Below are 22,137 nucleotides of genomic sequence, written 5' to 3' on the forward strand. Positions count from 1 at the left end.
TGTCCCAGGATCTGTATAATTGTCCCCACCCAATCAGCACCCAAATGTGTATGACAACAAAAGTTCTCCTTGGCTCTCTCCTCTGTCTGGGAATGCGATGGCTAGAGTCCTTCTGGCCAGACCCCCAAAGTTTAAAAGCTGCAAGGAAAGCTTGGGGGGATGGAAAAGAAAGGAGACACACACAAGGCCCCTGCCTAGGAATGGCTTATTTTTTGGAAAGGACCTAGAACAAAGGGCCTATTGGCAGATTAGGCTTCCTGTAGGTCTACTGTGCATTTCTGTGGCCCACTAAACACACCTGCTTCAGCATCAGGTGGCTTTCCTCTGACCAGTTGGCAGAGAGGGTGCACCGTCTCCCGTGTCTGTTTGACCCCTCCCTCGCTGGACTCTCTCCAGTGGCATCTTTTCATTGCTCTGAAGATGCCCTCCCCTCCAGCACTGACTCGGAAACCCATCCCTGGCTCCACCTGGCACTACAGCCTGCTCCATCCTCATTCTTGCTTTTCCTAAGCACCCCGCCCTCCCGCTGCACTTTAGTACAAAAAGTTTCACTTTTCTTTCCCTGTAAACATTTTCAACTGGCACATACTTTCGCACGTTCATTGGGTGCAGTGTGGTGTTTTAATAGGTGTGCACAGTGTGTGAAGGTTGAATCAGGGTAATTAGCAACCGTCATTTCAAACATCTTTTCCTTGTGATGAGAAGATTCAAAAGCTGTTTTTCAGTCCACACTAGATTATTGTCAGCTGTGGTCACCCTGCCATGCTGAACACCAGATCTGGTTTCTGTGTTTTTGTACCTGTGCTGCTAACCTCTTTCTGCCCTCCCTCCCTCAGTCCTTCCCAGATTCTGGAAATCAGTGTTCTGCCTCCTCTTTAGAGGAAGTCACTTCTTTCGCATCCACAAATGGCTGGGAACGTGCAGTATTTATCTTCCTGTGTTTGGCTTAGTTCTCTTAACATACTACCCTCTAGGTTACATATCTAAAGGAAAAGTAATGAGCCTTCAGTGGCCTGTACTGCCAACGTGTCCATCAAAGGTGATGGACAAAATAATGTGGCACATATACCCAACAGCATGCTCTTTGGCAGACTGTCATTTGTGGCAACATGGACAAGCCTAGAGGATACAATATAAGTGAAGTATTACTCCCTTTTGAAGTCCTGCAGGCCAGAACAAGTGACTTCCATGAACTAACCCTGAGCTTCAGGTTCACCTGCCAGGAGCAGTTAAAATTGTTTACATCTTATTAATATTGTGAGATGGAAGGAAGATCCCCTCACTTCCACTCCTCCTCAGAAAGTGATGGAACCCAGTCAAGGAGCCCTAAGTGGGATCACGCCTTCCTTCTTCACCTGTCTGCTCCGGAAGCCTCTCGTGCCATGGGCTAACTCTGGCATCTGATGTGGCCAGGCATTCAGACATTGTGGTGACGGCAGCCTAGGTCCCACACTTGCACTTGGGCCACAGGAGTATGACGGAGCTAGTTTTCCGGGCAAAGGCAGTAATTTTTTAAAGGGATATCATAATCCAAATGCAAAAATGTTAGGAATTAATTTATCCTCCTTTTCTGCCTTAGAAGGTGCCTTAATTTTGTGGTTTCTCGGGCTCATTTGTGGCCTCTTTGGTTATAAATGAGTAGCTGGGCAGTTTTTGAGAGGCCCATTGTGCACAATGGACTTGGATAATAACTTGAGGTAATGAAAGGTGTGCCTCAGTGAACACCCTGAGGGAAGACGAGTGTGTTCTTAACACAAAAGCAGAAAGGCTACTTTGAAAAGATGATAGACTTAGTTTGTAGAAAAATTGCACAGAAACTCCAGGGTCCCCAGTCACCTTCTCTTCCCCTACAAATTTTGTCTACTTACATACCTTGGGTAGCCACGGCACCCTTGATTTAGTTGGTGAAGTGGTATGCAGACACTGGTGTTAACAGAGGACTGTAGCTGACCTTCCCCGCAGTGTACATTCCTGTGGGCCTTGGCAGATCTATGATGGCCACCCTCCGCTCCTGTGAGCTGACTCTAGGGCTCTCTACTGCAGCTGAGAGCATTGAAGTGAGCTGAGCCAGGGCTCCATTGCCTGCAAATATTGGGCACCGCTGTGGTGCCAACACCCTTTCTTTCGGGAGCAGTTGGGCTTCTCAAGTCTGAACTGGCCTAAGTGAGCACTGCCAAAGGCAAGGGCTGCAAACAACAGACAAAGCCAGCTGGCATTGGACAGCCAGTTGGCTCTGCTGGTCTTCTTGTGGAGTTTCTATCCTCTTCAGGTCCTTCTATCCTTCACCCCACTTTTCTATAAGCTTCGCTAAGCTTCACCCAATGTTTGGCCGTGATTGTAATACAATTTGATGTGCTGGGGTGGGCTGCTAGGGGGATGACTCTTCTTTTCTGAGGAGTAGGGGAAGGGGATAGGAGGAAGAGGGAGGGAGGGTGAGACCAGGAGAAGAGGAGGGAGGGGGGTTTCAATCAGGATGTAAAGTGAATTAATTAAATAATTAATTAAAAAACAAAACATCTACTCATCCAGTTGGTAAACTCTGTGTGAGAAAATTTCAAAAAGAACCTCAAAAGCTCTCAGATTACTGCCATTTCAAAAAATAAAATAAAAATGGGAAAATAAAATCCCAAAATAAAAAAAAAAAGAAATCTTTCTTCCCCTCATATATTTTTGATCTAAGCCTGGAGAGCTCATGAATCCAGAGGACTTGCTGCAGTCAGGTAAAAATTGCACTTGGATGCTGGATGTTAAGTCAGGGGTGGTGGTTCATACTTACAATCCCACCCTTGGGTAGTTGAGGCAGGGACATTGCCACAAGTTCAAGGTCAGACTGAACTACGTAGCAAGACACCTTCCCACCCCTCAACCCGCACCCCACCCCACCTCAAAACAAAAGAATAAAAGCCTTCCCCCAGACTGGGGAGACCCTTGTCTCAAGGGTCATCAGGGAAAGCAGGAGGGGAGAAGAATGTCCTGAGAGGGTTAATGCTTTTGTCACCTTGTCAGTCACTTGTGAGTCCTCCCCCATTGCTAGCCCTGGGTTGTCCGGTAGTCAAACTGTTTCCCGCTGGAATCCTCTAGAAAGCTGAGCAAAGGGATAATGAGGGGCCACCCTGGCTAACTCAGTTTGCTCTATTCATTTCTCCTGGGGACTGGAGTTGGTTACTTGGGGAGAGTTGGGTGGGAAGTGGCTTTGAGCTGATTCTGTTCTCCTTTTACTGAATAATTATACTTTATACCCCCTCTTGGTTTTATAAACTCTCTCTGGTTTTTGTATTTTTTTTTCTTTTATAGTGTTTCTTTTCTGTGCTTGCTCTAATCATTGCCGACTTCTCTTTAAGCATTCATGGCCCCAGAAGTACTCAGCTTCGATTTATTATTTGTATCAATTACTTTCTTTTTACCTTGATTCTTTTAGCTGTTTTTCTGCACGATATTTGTTCTGAACATTTTTTTCCCTTTAATGCCTGACTGTGACTTCCATTAGGCAAGGAGGCTTAATTTCACTTGAAGCAAACTGTGGCTTTGCCTTTGACTGAAACAGTGCCACTGCTGTAATCAGTTTTCACCGAGTCACACTTTGGGCTGTGCCATTGTGTGTTGGCCTACCTGTTGGAATTACCATAAATGCTTGAGTAAAAGTCAGACTCACATAAGGTCTTAATTATCTCCGGGAAAGAAACCATCCCTCATAGTCTCCCTGCACCTCTCTTTACCACGGGGGCACAGTGGAAGCTGTTCTGTTTTCACCAACCAAGCTGCAGTGAAAGAAGAGACATTTCGGGTAATCTGAGTCACCCGATAGCCCCAAGGCTCCAGCAGGCATCCCAGGAGCCAGGTAGAAAGGGGGAGGAGGCAGTGGACATGGCGGCAGGACTTGTGGGAAAATGGCTTTCCGTTGTCACCCCTTGAGAGACTACATTGGAAATGTAGACTACATTGGAAATGACCCGCCGAGCGGTTAATTGATGGAGATTTTAAGTGGCTGTTTATGGCTTAGGGTTTCAAGTGAGTATTTACACACAGGGATATAAATTTACAGTAAACTAGTAGTGTAGCTCATCGGGGAGGTGCCTGCTAGAATGTGCGAGGACCCAGGCTCAGATGTGAGCAGTGTGAAAAAGGAAAACAAGGCATTCCATTGTAGATGGCTAGTTCGGGAAGGGCTAGCTGCTACGCTGGTGACCCAAAGAACCCCTGGTTCTGACTTGACAAATGGCAGTAACACTGTTTCCTGAAAGGTGAGGTGAGGTGTGTGTGTACTTAATAATTTTAAAGTTAGGGCTGGGTGTGGTAGCACACATCTTTACCACCAGAACTAGGGAAACAGAGGCAGACAGATTTCTGTGAGTCCTAGGCCAGACTGGTCTACGCAGGGAGTTCCCGGCCAGCCAGAGCTACATGGTGAATTGTGTGAACATTTCAGCATATCATCTTTTGTTTTTGTGGTGTTGGGGATTGGATCCAAGGCTTCATACAACTTTATAGTCTGATGTGATATTGCAACTTCAAAGCTAAATGGTAGCCAAAGAGGACTGGGTAGTTCCATCCCAGTCCTGGAAATTCATATATGTGTTTTCTAAAATGCTGATTCAGAGGGGCAAGGCCCGCCTACCAGGAAAGCAGGCGGGGCTGCCTCTGTTTAGTGTGACCTTGGATTTGGATAGAGGTGATGCCTTTTAAAAACAGTTTCCAAGTGGACTGTGCATTGTTTCACCCGAGCTGAAGCTGGACTGTGTTTCTCCCCCAGGTGTGTGTGCATTCAGAGGAGAACATGTGTTTGTAGTCTCCAGTTGGACATTAACACACCCTTCATCCACACGTCAAGCCCCAAGGCTCCCAGCAGTCTTCTGGTTTTGAATCCATTGCACAGTTTTTTCCCATTTGACTCCTTGATTCTTCCCATTGTGAAATCAGCCCTCAGGTATTCTAAAGAAGCCATCTTCTAGCTTTCTCCTGCCCAGTCCTGCTGCAAATGGCAGTCCCCTTCAGGGAAACCTGTGCACACTGACTTGATTTAATTTTTTTTACCATCAAGTTTTCTCCCCTGAACACTCCCATATCTTACCCAAGCTTCATCTCTTAACTCATACTGAGTCGAGACTTGGTTGCTAGTGGGCCAGATCTTGGCTCAAGCTTGGCCTGCATAGCATTCTTATCGTTGTTTTACATACAAGTTTAAAATTTGAGACCCAATAAAAACTTCTGTCTTCTTTTAAAAATAGACAGGCACTGGGGCTGGGCTGTAAGCAACTGTGCCCATTTGGTGGGACCTCACTGTTCTGCTTGATGATGCTCTGACATTGGTATAAGGTGTCAGCTGCCATTTTTGTTTCATCATGATTAGACTGTTGAGTTCTTCATAGTAGACATGAGAAAAAGAGTATTTGCCTTCTGATTTTTTTCTACTCCAATGTAAGAAAAATTAAATCAGGGCCAATCATAGCAGAAAATATATAAATGCATATATATCTATATTTATACACGTATATACATGGAAAAATCTTTTTAGTTTTGTGTATATGAGTATTTGGTGTGCATGTGTGTGTATGCGCTATATAAGTGTGCTCTCACAGAGCCTTAGCATCAGAAGAGAGTGTCAGATCTCTTGGAACTGGAGTTAGGAACTGTGAGCGACCATGTGGGTGCTGAGAACTGAACCTGGGTCCTCTGCAGGAGAGAGAGTGCTCTTAGCTGCTGAGCCATCTCTCCAGCCACCTCTCCATCTCTAGAAAAGTATTCTCAGTTAACACTCAGCGCACGTCTGAGTTGCTAGGTACGATCTAAGACTCCAGAATTCCTAAGGGTTGACTGAGATGGTTCTGAGATGGCTTGCATATATACTTTCACACAGATACACATTTTGCTTCTGAAACCCAGATGGTTCCCTTTGGTTTAATTTTGTTGTTGCTTTGGTTTGTTTTGTAGTGCTGGGGATTGAATCCAGGGCACTATGTGCATTAGGCAGCCGCCACAGCTCCAGACCCCAAATGATCTTTTTGGAAGATCACTCTGTATCATTACTGACCACCTGCAACATGCAAGGATTCCATGGAGAGTGTCGGGAAAGGCAGTTGGCGCAGGGCTGAAGGGCCCCTCTCAGAGGGCTCTGCTTGCTTTCTGTCTCCTGTGTCGATGAGTGACATCACCTGCTATCAGAGGAACACTCTTCATTCCTTCTGCAAACTCAATTCCCTTTCTCCATGTCAGCTTAACATCTACTCAGCCATAACACCAGGGATTAGGATGCTGACATCTGTGGAATCCATTACTCCACCTGGAATAACATCTGTTTGCTAAACAGATGAAAACGTTATCATCTGCCAATGTGCTGTGACACTTAGTGCGCTAAGCATGGGAGGCCCATGGGGGCTGCGGGATGGGTTAATTAAATCAGCTTTCAGTTTATTTATTAATTTTATTTTATGCTTACTTTATTGATGGGAGGCATGGAAAGGTGGATCATAGCATGTGTGTGGAGGTCAGGAGTTGGCTTCCTCCTTCCACCATGTGGGTCTTGGGACTCCAACTCAGGTCATCAGGCTTGGCAGCAAGTGCCTTTACCTCCTTAACCCTCTTGGCTCTATTTTGTTTAAGTGCTTTTCCAAATCCATTGGTGACTCAGATCGGTGCTGCTCACAGCGTCACAGGCCCCAGCATTTCTATTCCTTGATACTCAGGCAGCACCTGTGTGGAATGTTATGTCAGTTATGTTTAACTCTCAGATATCAGGTCCATTTCTGGAACCTGCTCACCATCTACTCTGCCCTCACTGCACTCTGGATTCCCTGAAGCCCTTTAGCTTTTATAGTCAATGGCAATTAATTATGTCCTGTCTTATAAACATTTACTTAATGACCAGGTTTCAGCAGAAAGGGTTAGGGGAGGGTTGAAAGTGGCTCTAAAAAATGTTCACTTCCTTTCAGGAGCGAAATGTCATTCTGTTCTTTCAAGTGCTTATCTGAAATGTATGGTTTTGTTTATTTCAGAGACTTGAAGATAGAAAATTTGCTACTTGATGAAGACAATAATATCAAGCTGATTGGTATGACTTTTTTTAAGCAAGATTTATCTTTTAAGTGTTGTGTTGTCAATTATTAACTTTGAAAGTTGCCCATGATCTATATCTAATCTTGATATAAGATTTCTATATTACTCCTTGTACCTCTAATGTTTAATAATAGTTTTGATAATGAAAATTTAATTTTTAAAGTAATTTAATAATTTATTTAAATAATAAATTGAAAATATTAGGAAGATTAAAATAGCATCATTTGACTGTGAAATGAGTTTTATAGTTCCAAGTAAATATTTGTTGTTCATATATTTCTTTGGACTTTTTAAGCTTCCAACTTTTTATATGTGTGTGGCACGTGTTCTATGTGAGTGCGTGTGTGTGTGTGTGTGTGTGTGTGTGTGTGTGTGTGTGTGGCTATGGAGGGCAGGGGTCAGTATCAGGTGTCTTTCCACCTTATTTTTGAGATAGGGTCTCACTGATTCCAGAACTAATCCAGCTGGTTAGGCTATGTGGCCAGGAAGCAGCACCTCCTGTCTCTGTCTCCTCAGCGAATTGTTGGCATGTGCCATGATGGCCAGCTTTTTACTTAGATATTGGGAATTTAAACTCAGGCCATCATACCCTTATAGCAAACACTTCCCATCTGAGCTATCTCCTTAGCTCCTCAAACTGTGACTTAAACTCAGATGGTTCTGACCTTCCTTCCTTCCTTCCTTCCTTCCTTCCTTCCTTCCTTCCTTCCTTGATAGATATTTTTAGTTTTAAAGTATATGTGTGCTGCCTGCATGTACATCTGTGCTTCACGTTTGTGCCTGGTGCACGTGGAGGCCAGAGGAGGCCATTGGATCCGTTGGATTTGGAGTTATAGAAGGTTGTGAGCCACCATATGCTCTTAACTGCTGAGCTGTCTTCAGTGTTTTAAATTCAGATGTTCCTCAGCTTTTCTAGAGGTTGTTTTTTATGTGAATTAACGAGAAAATTATTAAATGTAGGAAGTAGTCTGGCTCAGAAATATTGCCTGTAGCTTCGAATCTTATTCCACTTTTCCATGTAACTTATTTAAGAAGCCCCAAACAAGGCAGAATGAAAGGTCAGAAGGCTGACCTTCCCTTTTTAATAGAATCTTAACGAAAACCTGGTAGCCGATCGGGGGCTGTGGAAAGAGGGGCCTGCAGCCAGGTGATTAGAATGTGGATTCACTGAAGGGAGGGTGCAGGGTATTAACAGGGTATTAGCTTCTGTCTGGTCCCTAGTTCAGGAACCCCGGATTAATTTTGCTGGTGATATTCTGCGTGTGTGTGGTTGCTCGCTGTCAATTTCACCCCAAGTCGTGAGGCAGCTACCACCCTCTCCTATATCTCACTTTTCCTTCTTTTCCTACTTCAAATGCAAGTAATTTCCTCTGCTTGGATGGCTTGAAAAGAATCATTGACATCTTGGAGCACACTCAGTTCCCAGTAAGGCCTGACTCCTAGCTGCGGGGACTCCAGCCCACTTCCCTGGATGACTTGGTATCTTGACAGCCGTTGATGGATTTACCCATTAGTGGAAAATTAACAGTTATGAGGAAACCAATCCTCCCCATGGGGAGAGGGGAAAGGCCCTTTAAGGACCCTATTTTTAGCAGATTCTTAGACCAGACCAATGATTTTCTTTTTGTTAAAGTGCTTCACTATTACACCGTGAGAGACAGATAAGAAGCAGTGGATGGAGGCCTTGCTGAAAGGCCTGTAGGGTGTCTTTCTGGTCCTGCTCTCTGGGATCTCTAGCCTCCTGGAGGGTAAAGGTTGGGTGGTGATCCCACCAGCCATGGCTAATGGGAAATTTGGAGTTATAGAAGGTTATGACCCACCATATGAAAATCCAGAGGTAGAAGTGAGAGTTGTCCTAACAGCAGAGCTTGTTCTGAGAGAACAAGCTTGGTAAGGGCTAAGTTGATATCATGGTAAAAGCTCACTTCCAGCTTTTTTTCCTCGTCCATCTTGATGAGCCTACTGAGTCAAGCAAAGCACTTTTGCCCATAGAGAGTTCTGAGTCCTGTTCGGGCACTGTCCACACTTTCTTTCCTTCACTCTGTGGGTCCCTTTCTGCTTCAGTGACTTTTCCCTCTTTCTGTCAAGCTGGAGCCCTAGAGGACCACTTATAAATCTGTCCTGTTGTACAGGCAACACTGCTTCAAAAGACAGACCTCTTTATTGCTGAGGAGTTTCCTCAGAAGAACTGATCTTGGTTCTGATAGACCAGCAATCTCTCAACTGCTGTATCCACAGCACGGAGGACCACTCACCGAAGTAGCAGGTGCTTATGCAGCAGCCAGAGATTGGCCCAATAAACTTTCTGAGAGGAGCCTTAACACAGTCTCTTAAGAGACAATCCCTAGGCTAGCCCTGGAATTCTTTTCTCAGGAAGTATGATGTTGCTTTTCAGAGACCAGGAACTGTTCCACCCTCCTTCCTTGGGTTCTGACCTCTTAGCTGGTTGGTAAAAAAAAAAAAAAAAAAAAGACAAATTACAACTAGTTGTTCAGACCAAATTTGCCTTTGAGGTTATAGCAGTCCTGGTCATCCACAGTTTGGAAGAGCATGCCCTCTGCTGTGCTTGTAGATAAAGAAAGGAAGTCGTGTGCAGAAAGCAGGAGCGAGGCACAGAGGACCTAATGGGTTATAGTCCTGAGCGGCCCTATGGGAGCATGGTTTCAACAGCTGGCCTCTTGTGATGAGCCAAGACTCAGCCCCTTGTCGTGAGAGTGGATCGCAGTGTTTACCTGTCACAGAGGTTTACGGTTCACTTCGCATAGAAAGGGCTTCAGTCCAAACTTAGATACATAGAGACATCTTAGGGCAAACTTGATTTGGCAGTACAGGATGGGCCAAGCCTATAGGAGAATGACCCGGTGTCAGAAGCCAGGGTACACAAAATGGTGAAGAAGGAGGCTCTGGCCATTGGCTTACTGTTGGCCTCTTCTCTTCTACCTCCCAGTTCTCTTATGACCTAAATGACACTGCAAATGAAAGATACATTGCCCTAACCTTGAAGGTAACAGTTGCTTCCTTCAGTCTGCTTTCCTGGATTTCAGGGGAAGAAGCCCAGTGTCTTATGGGTTTTCTTGCCCCTGGGATGGGCAGTGTGGATCAAAGGTCCTCACTAAGCCTTGTTATTAGAATGTTAACTTGAAAGCCCTTTGAACCTCTTTTCTTCAAAGAATTTACTTAGGTGGTTTTCAAAGAGGATTATAGCTATTATCATTTTTTCTTAATAGTTTCCCTGTTTTTGAAACCATTTGGTTTAAATAAACTTACTTAAGCCATGTTTCAAATTAGCTAGAATTATCAGGAGTAAGATTTTTGATTTAATCATATATTTTTCTTCTTACAAGAAGAAAGAAAGAAGGAGAAAAAGAGAAGGCATCCTGAACTTGGGGATGCTCACTCATCCAGGGCTGTGAGTACGGCTCAGAGGAGCTGTGAATATTCACTGGAGCCTTCTTTTGAGATTTCATTTTGCAGCTCCCAGAAAATTGAGTGATAATTAGCTTATGTATTTACCAAATCTAATTGAGGCCGACCTATCTGACATTACTGGGAGGCAAATTTCTCTCTAGTTTCACCATTCTAATTATAGGCATATGTGTAAAAATTTAATAACCATAATTATGAATGTGAACTATTCTGCTGTTTATTTCTCTACAATATCTTTAAAATCAAGTCTTTTTGTGAAGATAGAGACAACTTTAAATGCAGGTTCTGAGCCCCTCTGCTTCCCAAATCCTGCACGGATTTATCTTCTTAAAAGGCACTCTTAAGATAAGGCCAGGCTCTGTTCTCTAACTTACCCCGAAAGTGGAGGGTGATCTGGCCTCTTATCTTGCCCTTCTTGACAGACCAGATGAGGGGGAAGGGTGGAGGTGGCCTGAAAGAGGCCCTTTGCTTTGACAGAGCCTGTTGACCTGAGGCATGGCATCTTTGCTTTAATCTTGGAAACTTCGAGAGATACTTTTTCTGGGACTGCTGTCACGTTAAGCCTCTAATAAGCAACTTTCCTTAAAACCCTTGGCTCCAGGTAACACTGCCGTGTCTACCGTTCTGTGTCCAGGCTCCTGGAGGAGGTGTTCTTAAAGAGGCATGGTAATTTCTTCCAAATAGCACTCCAACCCTTCTTCTCGTCCTCTTTTGCTAATGTGCCTCAGTATATACTGGGACCTGGGGCAGGGCAACAGATGCCTTTTCAGATGAGAGGCCAGCCACGCTCTGTAGCTCCAGAAAGGCTTTTCTGTGCAGGTCTTGTGGTGCATACTGGGGCAAACTGAACCAAAGGGAAAGGAATGGGCAGGGTAGAGGGTAAAGGTAGGAAGACAGGAGGAGGCGCAAGTGAAAACAGAACAAACAGAACAAAAGAAGGGAATTTCAGCATTGGATCACAGCCCTACAGCTGCTTGTTCAGTCCCTAATGTAGGCTTCAGGAGCTCTTCCTCAGGAGCCTGAGCTGAGGGCTTGGCGTTCTTCAGAGCCAGAAAGGGTTCCTGGGCTTCTCTCTAGACAAGCTGTTTGCCACACAGTTCACTGCAGCAAGTGTTGGGAAACTCTTCAGTCCCTCATCGTGACCCTCGCTGTGCGGGTGGCCTCACGCCCTCGCAGTTTTCCCTGTGCCCTTTGTCATCTCCTGAGCTTTCTCCCATGGCTTTTGTGGTGGGCATGCCCTCGCCGGTGGAGGCAAGCTAGAGCCAAGCATAAGCTAGTCATACTGCCAGGAGCTCTGCTGCAGAAAGCATGAGGCGTGGTTTCAGCCGCAGAGCCTATCTGGCTTGCCCCGAAGCTTCGGAGCCTTATGTCTGCGGGTTGAGAGCTCCGTGTTTGCAGTGCAGTTCAAAGGATGACCCGGGAGCTCAGATCTTCGTACTGAGACCAAGATTGAAGAAAGATATTAGAGGAGAGAAGAAGCTAACAGCTCTCTAATTACCCTCCAGTTGCTGTATCTTTAACATCAAAAGTAAATAGTTCACAAAACCCGTAATAGACCCCAGGTGGCCGGGAGGCACTTTGGGGCTTTCCTGCTGGCTTCCCAGATGCCTTCCTCACCCAAGAACACCGCCATGAGGTCACTTAGCCTGGCTGGCACCGCCGTCCTACTGGACGTTCTTTTTCCAGCCAACATGCAGGGCTGTTGTGTTTTGTAAGTTGTTTTTTGCTTGCCTCCTCCCCCAGTTCAAACTCTGGAAGGAATGTCTGAAAGACTTCAATGAAATGAAACTGAGCCGAAGAGGTGGGTTGTGAGTGGTTAGCGAGGAAATCGTCTCCATTCAGTTTCTCCCAGCCTGGCCACCAGGCAGCCAGGATCTCAGCACGCCCTCCATTCCTGCCTCAGTCCTAGAAAGCTAACAGTCTTTCGTTACCCCAGATGACTCATTTACGAGACTCGATAGAAATACATTTTGGCTCATCGCACTGTTAGGTCTAACTGGATTGTGCAGTGAGGGCTGATGTCAAATGTTCCACTGAGCCAGGGAGCCGCCCCCCCCCCCCCCCCGTCCGCCCTTGTCTTGAGAAGTCTGTCAGAGGTTATGGTTTGCAGCTGGAGGGCTTCCTGCTGGAAGTTAAATTATGTGTTAGCCTGAGAGAATGTTTCCTTTCCTGCTGTCTGTTTCCCCCTTCTTCCCTCCTTATTTTTGCAATCTTCTAACCCAGAGTTCATGTTTGTCTTCCCCTCCGCAGACTTTGGCTTGAGTAACTGTGCTGGGACCCTGGGTTACTCTGACCCGTTCAGCACACAGTGTGGTAGCCCTGCCTACGCTGCGCCGGAACTGCTGGCCAGGAAGAAATACGGCCCCAAAATTGACGTCTGGTCAATGTGAGTTATCCAGCTTGTAAGAGTCCGTGTTCCTCCTGGGGGCTCTCATTTTTTGTGAAGTAGCCTCTCACTCCCTGATGAAAATGTACCTAGTATGGCTCATGGAACATATCATCCACGGTTCTCGGGGCCCTGCTTTGTCTGCTGTGGATATACCATCCATGGTTCTCGGGACCTAGCTTTTCTTTTCTCTTTCCAGACTGTTCTTTATAATCTTCCAAAATGGCATTTACAAACATTTCTTTGGGGAGCTGGGAAAGCAGAAAGCCAAGCCCAGCCTCCAAAGACCTCGCATTGGTGTTCCATGAGCCAACGTTTTCATAAAGCCTGGCTTGGGGTGCTGAAGTCACAGCTCCCTAGGAGATTGAGGGAGGAGGATCTCAAGTTCAAGGCTTTCCTGGGCTACAGAGTGAGTTTCAGGGCCCCTGGGCAACTGAGCGAGACTCTGCCTCAAAAGAAAAGGTAAAAGTGGGTAGAAACGCAGCAGTGTGAAATCCTGGCTTAGCATATGGTAGGCTTTAGGTTCAATTGCCTACACCACAAAACCAAAGAAACACACATGTACAGGTGTGTATACACACCCACAGACACCACCACACACATACAAACACACACGCACGCACACAGTGAAACAAACACATAAGCATGTGGATGTACTTCCACTTCTCTCTCCCACACACGTGCACACACAGCAAAACAAAACAATGCACATGAGTGTACATGCACATACACACCACATACACACACTACAAACCCCACACAGGTCCATACACACAGCAAACAAAAACAAACACATGTACACATGTGCACACATGTACACACCCCTACATATACATACAACATATACATAGACACGTAGCACTAGACACACACAAACCACATACTATGTAAATGGACACTCGGCACATATACACCATATAGATACACAGCACGCACACACACGCGCACACACACACACACACACACACACACCATATAGACATACAGTAATACACACACATTCACACTAAAACAAAACCAAACAAACTGACCCTACCATAGTTTCCTAAGCTTGAGCTTTTAGTCCACCTGACTCTGTCCACCTCTCCCGACTCTTGGTACCTGCCTAGTCCCCCACCTCCCCCCAGCTTGGCTTCTCTCCTGCATCCCCACCATCTTCCCTTGCCGGAATGCCGATCCTGCTCTCCATCCTGACTTTTCTCTAAGCCCCTTTGTGGACTGTCCATGTTCCCTGCTGAAGACCCTTGTGCCCTTTTACCTCCCTTACTTCCTTTTGCATCTGCCACTGCCAGTCACTCTTTTGTTGGCAAATCCCTTTACTGTCTCTTCCTCCACTGGAAAGGACAGTCTTGGGGCAGCTGGGGAATCCATTAGCACTACAGGGAAGAAATGGAAGGACTGTAGAAGCCCAGACACGGAGAGAACTTTCAAGGGTGTTGTGTCTCTCTGACGGAGAGATGGCCAAGGGGAAGATGGAGTTGGTAGCAGTTTGCTCCTGCGGTCAAGCCCTTAAGGGAATAGACAATACTGTGGCCCCAGATGTCAACACAATGAGATGAAGCAAGAGTATCCTGAGTGTAGAAAGTGTGTAGAGGAGGCACCAGGGTCTGGCTCTTCTGCCACCTCTCGCTAACTCTGACACAGAAGCGAGTCAGTTATCCCTGCGAAGATGAAAGCGCAGGCTCAGAAAGGTTGGACTTGGTTCTTGTCCTTTTTGCCGCTTTGCTTGGCCAGGAGAAAGAATTCATACTTAGCAACTGCTAACACTTCATTTCTCCATTCTGGGACCAAGATGGAGGGTCCTGCTTCCCAGGGAAGGTTCTCTGCAGTCCCCCTTGCCCACGGCCACCAGCTCCCTATCTGTCCAGAAGCAGGGACTCTGTCTGTCTGGAGTAATGGTGAGAGGTGATACTGGAGGTGCTGTATCCATGATGCCTGGATAGGTCAGGAGTGATTGTGGCTAGTGAGCAGTTTGCTTCTCTCATTCATCACAGTGTGGACAGGTCCCACCTGGGGTTTCCTGGGCTTTCTTAACATTTCTGTGCTAGTGTACACTTGATGGAATTATTCTCGCCAAGAAGAGAATGCACAACTGTAGATGCTCAGAAAATCTCTGTGGAGGCCAGGTAGTCCTTCTTGGAGGCACACTGGAGGGAGACATGGGAGCTGAGACTCAGGCAGGGATAGAAGAGTCCCAGGAGCAAGATGGCAAACTGTAGAGCCCAAGACCCTACTGAGTGCTTCCGTGTCTCCTTTGCCCATGCCTCACTAGGCAGAGCCAATTGCATGGCCAAACATTGAGCCAGGAGAGAGGCCTCCTTTCCTGCTGTTGGGACCATAGCCAGCTACAGTGACTCACTTGTCTACTTCTAAGAACTGGATGATGTCACCCAGTTCCCAGCTAATGTTTTGAAGCCCTATCTATCTACCCACCTCCCCACCCCTGAGTCAATATATTAGGTGATGGGGTCTTTGGGGGTCACAAGACCAGGGTGACCCTCTCCCAACTAGGAAGGAGGCTGTCACCCAGCTGTTACTCAATCTTGATCTGAGAGTTTCAGCCTCCAGAATTGTGAGACAATGCCTGTTATTTGAGCTCTCTCTTCTGTGGCATTTTGTTGTGGTGGCTTGTGTTGACTATGGTAGCTTTTTACTGCCATAGTCAAATACCTGGGATGGTTAGCTCATGGATAATAAAAGCTTCTTTTGACTAATACCTCTTGAAGGTTCCAGTCTGTGATTGATTGTCCTCATTGATTGGGGTCTGCAGTGAGGCACAGCATTGGGGACAGAGTGAGTGACATGGCAGAACTGCTGAAGAAACAGGCCAGGGGACAAAGAGAAAAAGAGCACAGAGCATGCACCAGATGCTTAAGGGTTTCCGCTAGGCCCCACTCCTGATACCACTTCTGATAATAGTGCCATCCTGGGAATCAAGCCTTTAAAAGCACATGAATGTTGGTGGAGATCTGCCCAAACCATGGCTTTGATAGACCAGGCTGACTGAGACACATACCTACCTACCTACCTACAAGTCCCTGTAAACATGCAGGGTCAGGTGGTGTGGAGGCAGACACATAGCTGCATGAAGCTGAGAATGCAGTGGAGGGGCCTTTAACCTGCTCCTGAGAGCTGCCTGAAGCTGCCCAGGTAGGGAAGAGGCAGAGAAGAGTTCCAGGCAGAGCGTACCATGCAGGCAGTTCTGGCATCTGATCGCTACGAGCTTTTAAGGTCTTGGTGAAAGCATGAAACCCCAGAGCATTTTAGAAGGTTTTTCCACTACCTTGCAGTCCTGTGTCTGAGGTAGGGATCAGGTTTCTGTGTGGCACCCATGGCTTTGTTGGCAGGACTGGGAAATAGAAAACCCAAAGAGAATTTAATTCAAAGCTGCTTAAGATACAAGTGGACATGGAGCCCACTGTCTCCATGTTCCAGTACCATTATTACAAAATGCCTTCTCTCTTATGGCTATAAACCAGCATAGTGAAGAATGGGCTTCTAAAATCAAAAGCAGATTCCCCTCTGCAGAGGTTTTGAGCCTGCTAGATGGCAGGAACTAAACCCCAAGGTTTCTGAGACTGGTGAAGAGGAAACCCCGGGCTGTTACATAGGAAGTCTTGGAGAACTCGAAACAGCCTGGCATGCTGGAGCACGCTCTGGCAATGTGAGCGTTACCTACGGGAAGGGAGACAGGGTCTTGAGGTGGTCATCATTACAATGGTGTTATTTAAAGGACTATACAAATTATCCTTCAAATCCTGTTCACCTTTTTCTTTCGCACTACTCAGAGGTCTTGTCTGCACACGCACATATGCATTCATTCTCCCCCTCCCTCTCTTCGTCGCCCTCCTCCCTGCTATTTCTTCCAGTGAACTTTTAGACACAGAGCTGGAATGTTCACTCTGATACATCAAACATTTATTATTGCGTCTCAACTTTTGCTCAGAGTGCCCTATGTCCTAATTCAAAAATAACTTCAATGCAGATGAACATCTTTTTTCTTTCAGCCTGGAAGTAGAACTCACTCTGTAAACCAGGCTGGCCCCAAACTCAGAAATCTGCCTGCCTCTGCCTCTGCCTCTGGAGTGCTGGGATCAAAGGTGTGGGCCACCATCACCCACATCAGATGTGCTTTTTTAATTGAATAGAAGTTAAGTTCAAGAATATTATGGTGCTTGTTTGAGATCCTCAGTGAGCCTCTAAGGATAAGAAAAACAGACATCTGGGATTTTGTCTGTAAGAGAAGGAGGAAGTGATATCTCACAGTTGCTCTGTGGCTGTGAAGATTAGCACTTGGGTCCTCCTGAGCTTCCGGAACCTTCTTTTACGGAGCCTGTGAGGGGGACCCTGTCTTTCCCCAGGGCCTTTGGGTAGATAAGTTTGAGGTACCATGTTGTTTCCTGTGCTCCTGTGTCTCTACAGAACAGTGTGTTCAGGAAGAGAATGACAAAATTTGGGCCGGGTCCCAGGCTCTTACAAAATGATATCAGATGTCATCCCCTGTAGGCTGCGGTCACACATGGACATGTTTTCTCTGTATTAATGTTAGGAGGTGGCGAGGGAGGGAGCAGGGAGGAGACCTGCATCCATTTGGTGAAGCTGAAGTCTTTAGACTTTCGAAAGAGAAGTTCCCGGCTATCTGGGTGCCGTGGTACATGCAGCACCATTATTCAGGAGTCTGGGGCAGGAGAGAGATGCATTGGAGGCTATCCTGGGCTACATAGTCAAACCCTCTCTCAGAGATGAAGCTTCCTTCAGCTTTGGGGATTTTTAAGTGAATAAAATACAAGGCATTTCTCCCTTTTAGCTAGCACATTTATTAAGCGAAGTGGGGAAACAAAAGGAGCAAACACCTTGAAATCCACCAGAAAGTGTTTTTCTTACCACACACAGACCGTTTCGTGGGAGAGGGTTGGGCCAGAGATGTTTTTAAGTGGATGAACTATTCCTAATCCCTTTCCGGACCTTACATTGGAAGTTGGTTCTGCAAATTGATGCATAAGGAAAGAAGGAGATAACTTTCTTGGGAAGAGATGGTTGATTTTGAGTTTTTCGAGGTAATTCCTTTATTGTGGACTGTGTGGAACCAAGGTGTGCTTGTCCTCCCTATGAGCCAGGTGGCTGCCCAGGCTCCTGGCGCCACGCCTGGTGACCTCAGTCTCCGCCCACCCTGCAGCGTTGACACTTCCTTGTTCTTTGCATCAAGCGAGGTAAAGTTTCTGGCAACTTCCCCAGGGAGCACTGACTCTGTCTTTCTTCTCAGAGACGGCAGCTTTTCCTCCAGGGAAGATTTTAATGTGTCATGACTATCAGGACCAGCATTTGCCTTCTGACGCAGTATCTACGATTCCACACAATTCTCTCTGGGGGTCCCTTCCCTTCTTCCAGCTGCCTGTGACCATCACTCGTTCCTTCTCTCACAACATCAGAATATTGTGCAATGTCCGCTATCCCACAGGTTTTTCTTCCCTGTACTTCCTCTCGGTTTCAAAAACATTAACACTATTGCATTGCTGGCTTCCCTAGTCCCTGTCTCTGTAATTGCTGGCTTTCTTCAAAGCTGTCTTGGAGTCATAGAGGTTCCATGTCTGCCGCAGAGAACCCAGGAAACCCCTGGGCCATATTTCAGAGGCTTTTCAGGAAATTCTGACCGTGTTTTGAAACTGCCTGAATCTATGGGATTACAGAGGTCTCTAAACCGCATTCCGCAAGCCTCCCTTGGTATTCCTGCATACTTGGCAAATGTCAGAGGGCTGCATTTCTCTTTACCCACATATTGAACATGGATGAAAACTCCAGGACAGAGGAATTAAGATGTCCAATCTGGTTTCTCTTTTAAAATCTCCTAGGGCTATCTGATTGTTAATGTGGGTTTCCATAATCATTTGCAGTAAGGCCGAAATGTAATTATAGTTTTTGTTGTTTGTTATTTTGTTTTATTAAAAAAAAAAAACAACTTTATTTCTTTATTTATTTATCTATCTATTTATTTATCTATTTATAATAAACCACAGAGATGATTATTTTGCTCAGTTTATACCAGACACGGCACTCAGCTCTTCCTGTGGTTTCAGTTATTTGGCCCTCGTATTGTCTACATTCAAGTATAAATGACCTTGGGATAAAATGAGAGAAATTGTAAGGGTTTTTGTTTGTTTGTTTGTTTTGTTGTTGTTATTGTTGTTGTTTGAGACAGGTTTTCTCTATGTAGCCATGGCTGTCCTGGGACTCACTTTGTAAACCAGGCTGGCCTTGGACTCACAGACATCTGCTTGCCTCTGCCTCCCTGAGTGCTGGGATCACAGGTGTGTGGCCCCAGGTTTGCAAGTTTTTAATTGATCATTTTATAGGAACTGGAAACCTTTTGGTAAAGCAGTCAAGATATTGCTTGCTGGCTGGGGTTCTTGAACGCAGTATCTTTCAGCCGTATCTGTGGTCTAAAGTAAGGGAGAGAGGCAGAGGCCAGTGCATTAAGCAGTGACATAGGGGGTTTGTTTGTTTGTTTTCAGTCTTTGAAGCCAACTGGCGATACAGAGCTGAGTGACCTGGTGTGCTCAGGTTTCCTGGAAGAAAGTTTTGCAAAGGTTTTAGAGCTGTTTTTGGTTCACACATCGAACAATCTCCTTCAGCTGGTTCCTTCTCCACCACACAGATCCTACTTCTGGAGGCTTTGTGTAGCAGTCTGAGCATTCAACCTGTTACAGAGAAGCCACATGTGCCCGCAATATAAGACACACATGAAAGGTGACGGGACGGTGTCCTCAGGCTTGAGTACTGTATGCTGCCCTCTGAGAGAAAGAGCAGTGGTGAGGGCCTCACGTGTTGGCTTAGGTGGGGTTGTTATTGTTGTTGAAGTGTTATGAGCACATGATTCTAGAGATAGGTTTGGCAAGTTTATGAGTCTGTATAAGTAAAATACAAAACTAAATTACCAGGAGTAAGGAGTCCCCGCATATTCCAGTGAAGGCATTAATACGATGGTCTGTAGAGGAACCGGATGGCCATTCATAGTTTATATAGCCCTCCGGGCCAGGCACAAGTGCTTGGAGCCAGGCAAGCCTACTATGGTGACATGATTCTCCAACCTCTTGTGTTTTATCCTCTTAGTGGCTTTTAAGCTAGACTGCGTGCATTCAGAGATTTTTTTTTTTATCCATTATTATTGCTCATGTACACATTTGTGCACGCGATGTGGTGTGTGTGTGTGTGTGTGTGTGTGTGTGTGTGTGTGTGTGAAAGAGAGAAAGAGCTAGAGAGACAGGAGAAAAAGCTAGTTCTCACCTCAGGGGACACAGGCGGTCAGAGGAGAGTGTAAACACATTGGGCACAGTCAGTTTCCTCCGCTAGCCTTTCCATGCATTTCAGCACTCAAACGCCTGCCAAGCACTGTTACCCACTGAAGCATCTCACTGGCCCCAGAAGGATAGTCAAGCTGCATATGACAAGTTCTGGCCCCCAAGTATCCCACTCCCTGAATCTGGAGCCGGCCCAGGAATGTGCATTTTCATGTGTTCCAGAGGTGCTGATGCAGGGGAGTGGAGACAGTGCTCTGGAAGCCGTGTTCTGCTAGGATTATCAGGACTCTCAGGTGCTAATAATAATATGTTCTTAATGTGGAAGAGTACCCAGTCTTGTTCAAGAAGCAATGCACAGAAGACACAGACTCTGGCATAGTTTTTGCCCTCCCCCTTTCAGCTCTGCATGGGACAGGCTGCCTCCAGGAGCACCTAGAGCAGGTTATCTTGGGGATGACTCGCTAGTGGTCTTCCGTAACAGTGGAAGAGTCCAAAGGTTTCCACCCACTAAAGCCTATGTAAGGCCTCTTGGTGAATACAGACCTTACAGTTTTACTGCTTAGTTTTCTTTTCTGTGAGTGCTGAGGACTCCCCCAAAGCCAAGGTGTTTGGCTCTGCCTAAAACACATCAAAGACAGCACTGCACATTGGGTTCTTAAGGGGGGTTCCCACCCCACCTCTTCTTTCTTCCCCTTCCAAACTGCCTCTGTCAGCTTGCTCCATTCCATCTGTTACCACAGCTAGCCCAACTGAGTTTTAACCTGGCACACGCCTTCATGTGTGTGCGTTGCCTCCTTGCTTGCTTTTTGCAGTATGTTACTGTATTCTGACTTACAGCCACGCTGTGTGCTCACTGTCTCCAGCTCCCCACCCCAAGCTCCTGTAGTTCACTTACATGTAGTGACGACACCCCATGTTAGGTAACTATGGGACTTTTGTTCGTATCTGTCTGTGCCCTGAGGAATGTGTTGCACTGAGCTCACACCAGGAATTACTGCTGTCTGTCACTGTGCACATGCCTTGTCTGTTCTTGTCTCTTTTTCCTTGGTTTCTGTAATCAGTCACCTGGCCTCGTCCAGCCAACTGCAGAGGTCGAAGCTCGCGCATAAAACACCCAACCTGGGAAGCCTTCCAGTCCTAGACATCCTTTGTCTCCTTAATTGAAGCCGTGGCAAAAGCAGTGCTGCCCAACATTTTCTTGCTCTCTCAGCTCTCAGGCCACCCAAAGCGGCTGTGCTCATTTATCTGTGTGTTTGCCCATTGCCTATTTCCCTCCAACTCAAAATCCAAAATGGCACCATCCTTGTCTGGCTGATATACTCAGTCAGTGAGACCCATCCAGCAAGAATCTGTGGAATGAATATTTGTGTGTGTGCCTTCCCACCTCCATTCTGAGTTCAGAGAGGGAACCAGCTTCTGTCTGAAATCCGAGAGTGCTTTGTGCTGGCACTGTGGGCTCCCATACCTGTCATTATACAGAATGCAGAGGCGCCTCTGTGGAATTAGGCCTCAAGGGTCTTAATTTCAATCAGTCCCATTGGCTCTGTTTTGACTGGAAATCCTGTTGCCTATTTTTAAAAACACATCCGCCTGAGGTACCTTTGAACAGTAGAGACCTCTTGGCAGGCAAGCAAGCATTTCTTCCCCAGCAGGAAAGCTCATCAACATGATAGTAGGTTTATACATCAAGAAAACAAAACCCTCCTAGAAGACTTTGCTGTCCTCTGGCTTGGCTTTGGATGGAAGAACTAAAGCCCACTTAGCAATAGCTCCACCATCGTCAAGATATTCGGCCTGGGTCTGGTGGCTGAGTCTCAGGACAAGTTTTGGTCTCAAGGGGCTGAGTGGTGAGAAGAAGCCCTCATCAGCCCAGAAGGGGTGGCTTTTGCCCTGTATTGTTCCATCAGGCTCCTCAGCCCAACCGTGTACCTCACATCTGGAAAGACTGCAGGCTGGCAGGGTCACTCTCGAAGCCTCTCT

At 46.3% G+C, this 22,137-nt stretch overlaps 1 protein-coding gene across 1 annotated transcript in view; it reads left to right on the forward strand.

Annotated features, from left to right (window-relative positions):
* Positions 1-22,137, forward strand: part of Hunk (hormonally up-regulated Neu-associated kinase) — a 105,761-nt gene that overhangs the window by 52,263 nt on the left and 31,361 nt on the right. The window contains exons 3-4 of the mRNA XM_021643610.2: positions 6,990-7,045; positions 12,727-12,862. Coding sequence (XP_021499285.1) covers positions 6,990-7,045; positions 12,727-12,862 — 192 coding nt within the window. The remainder of the gene's footprint in view (positions 1-6,989; positions 7,046-12,726; positions 12,863-22,137) is intronic.

The sequence above is a fragment of the Meriones unguiculatus genome, chromosome 17, assembly GCF_030254825.1.
Source record: "Meriones unguiculatus strain TT.TT164.6M chromosome 17, Bangor_MerUng_6.1, whole genome shotgun sequence".
Classification (NCBI taxonomy): Eukaryota; Metazoa; Chordata; class Mammalia; order Rodentia; family Muridae; genus Meriones; species Meriones unguiculatus.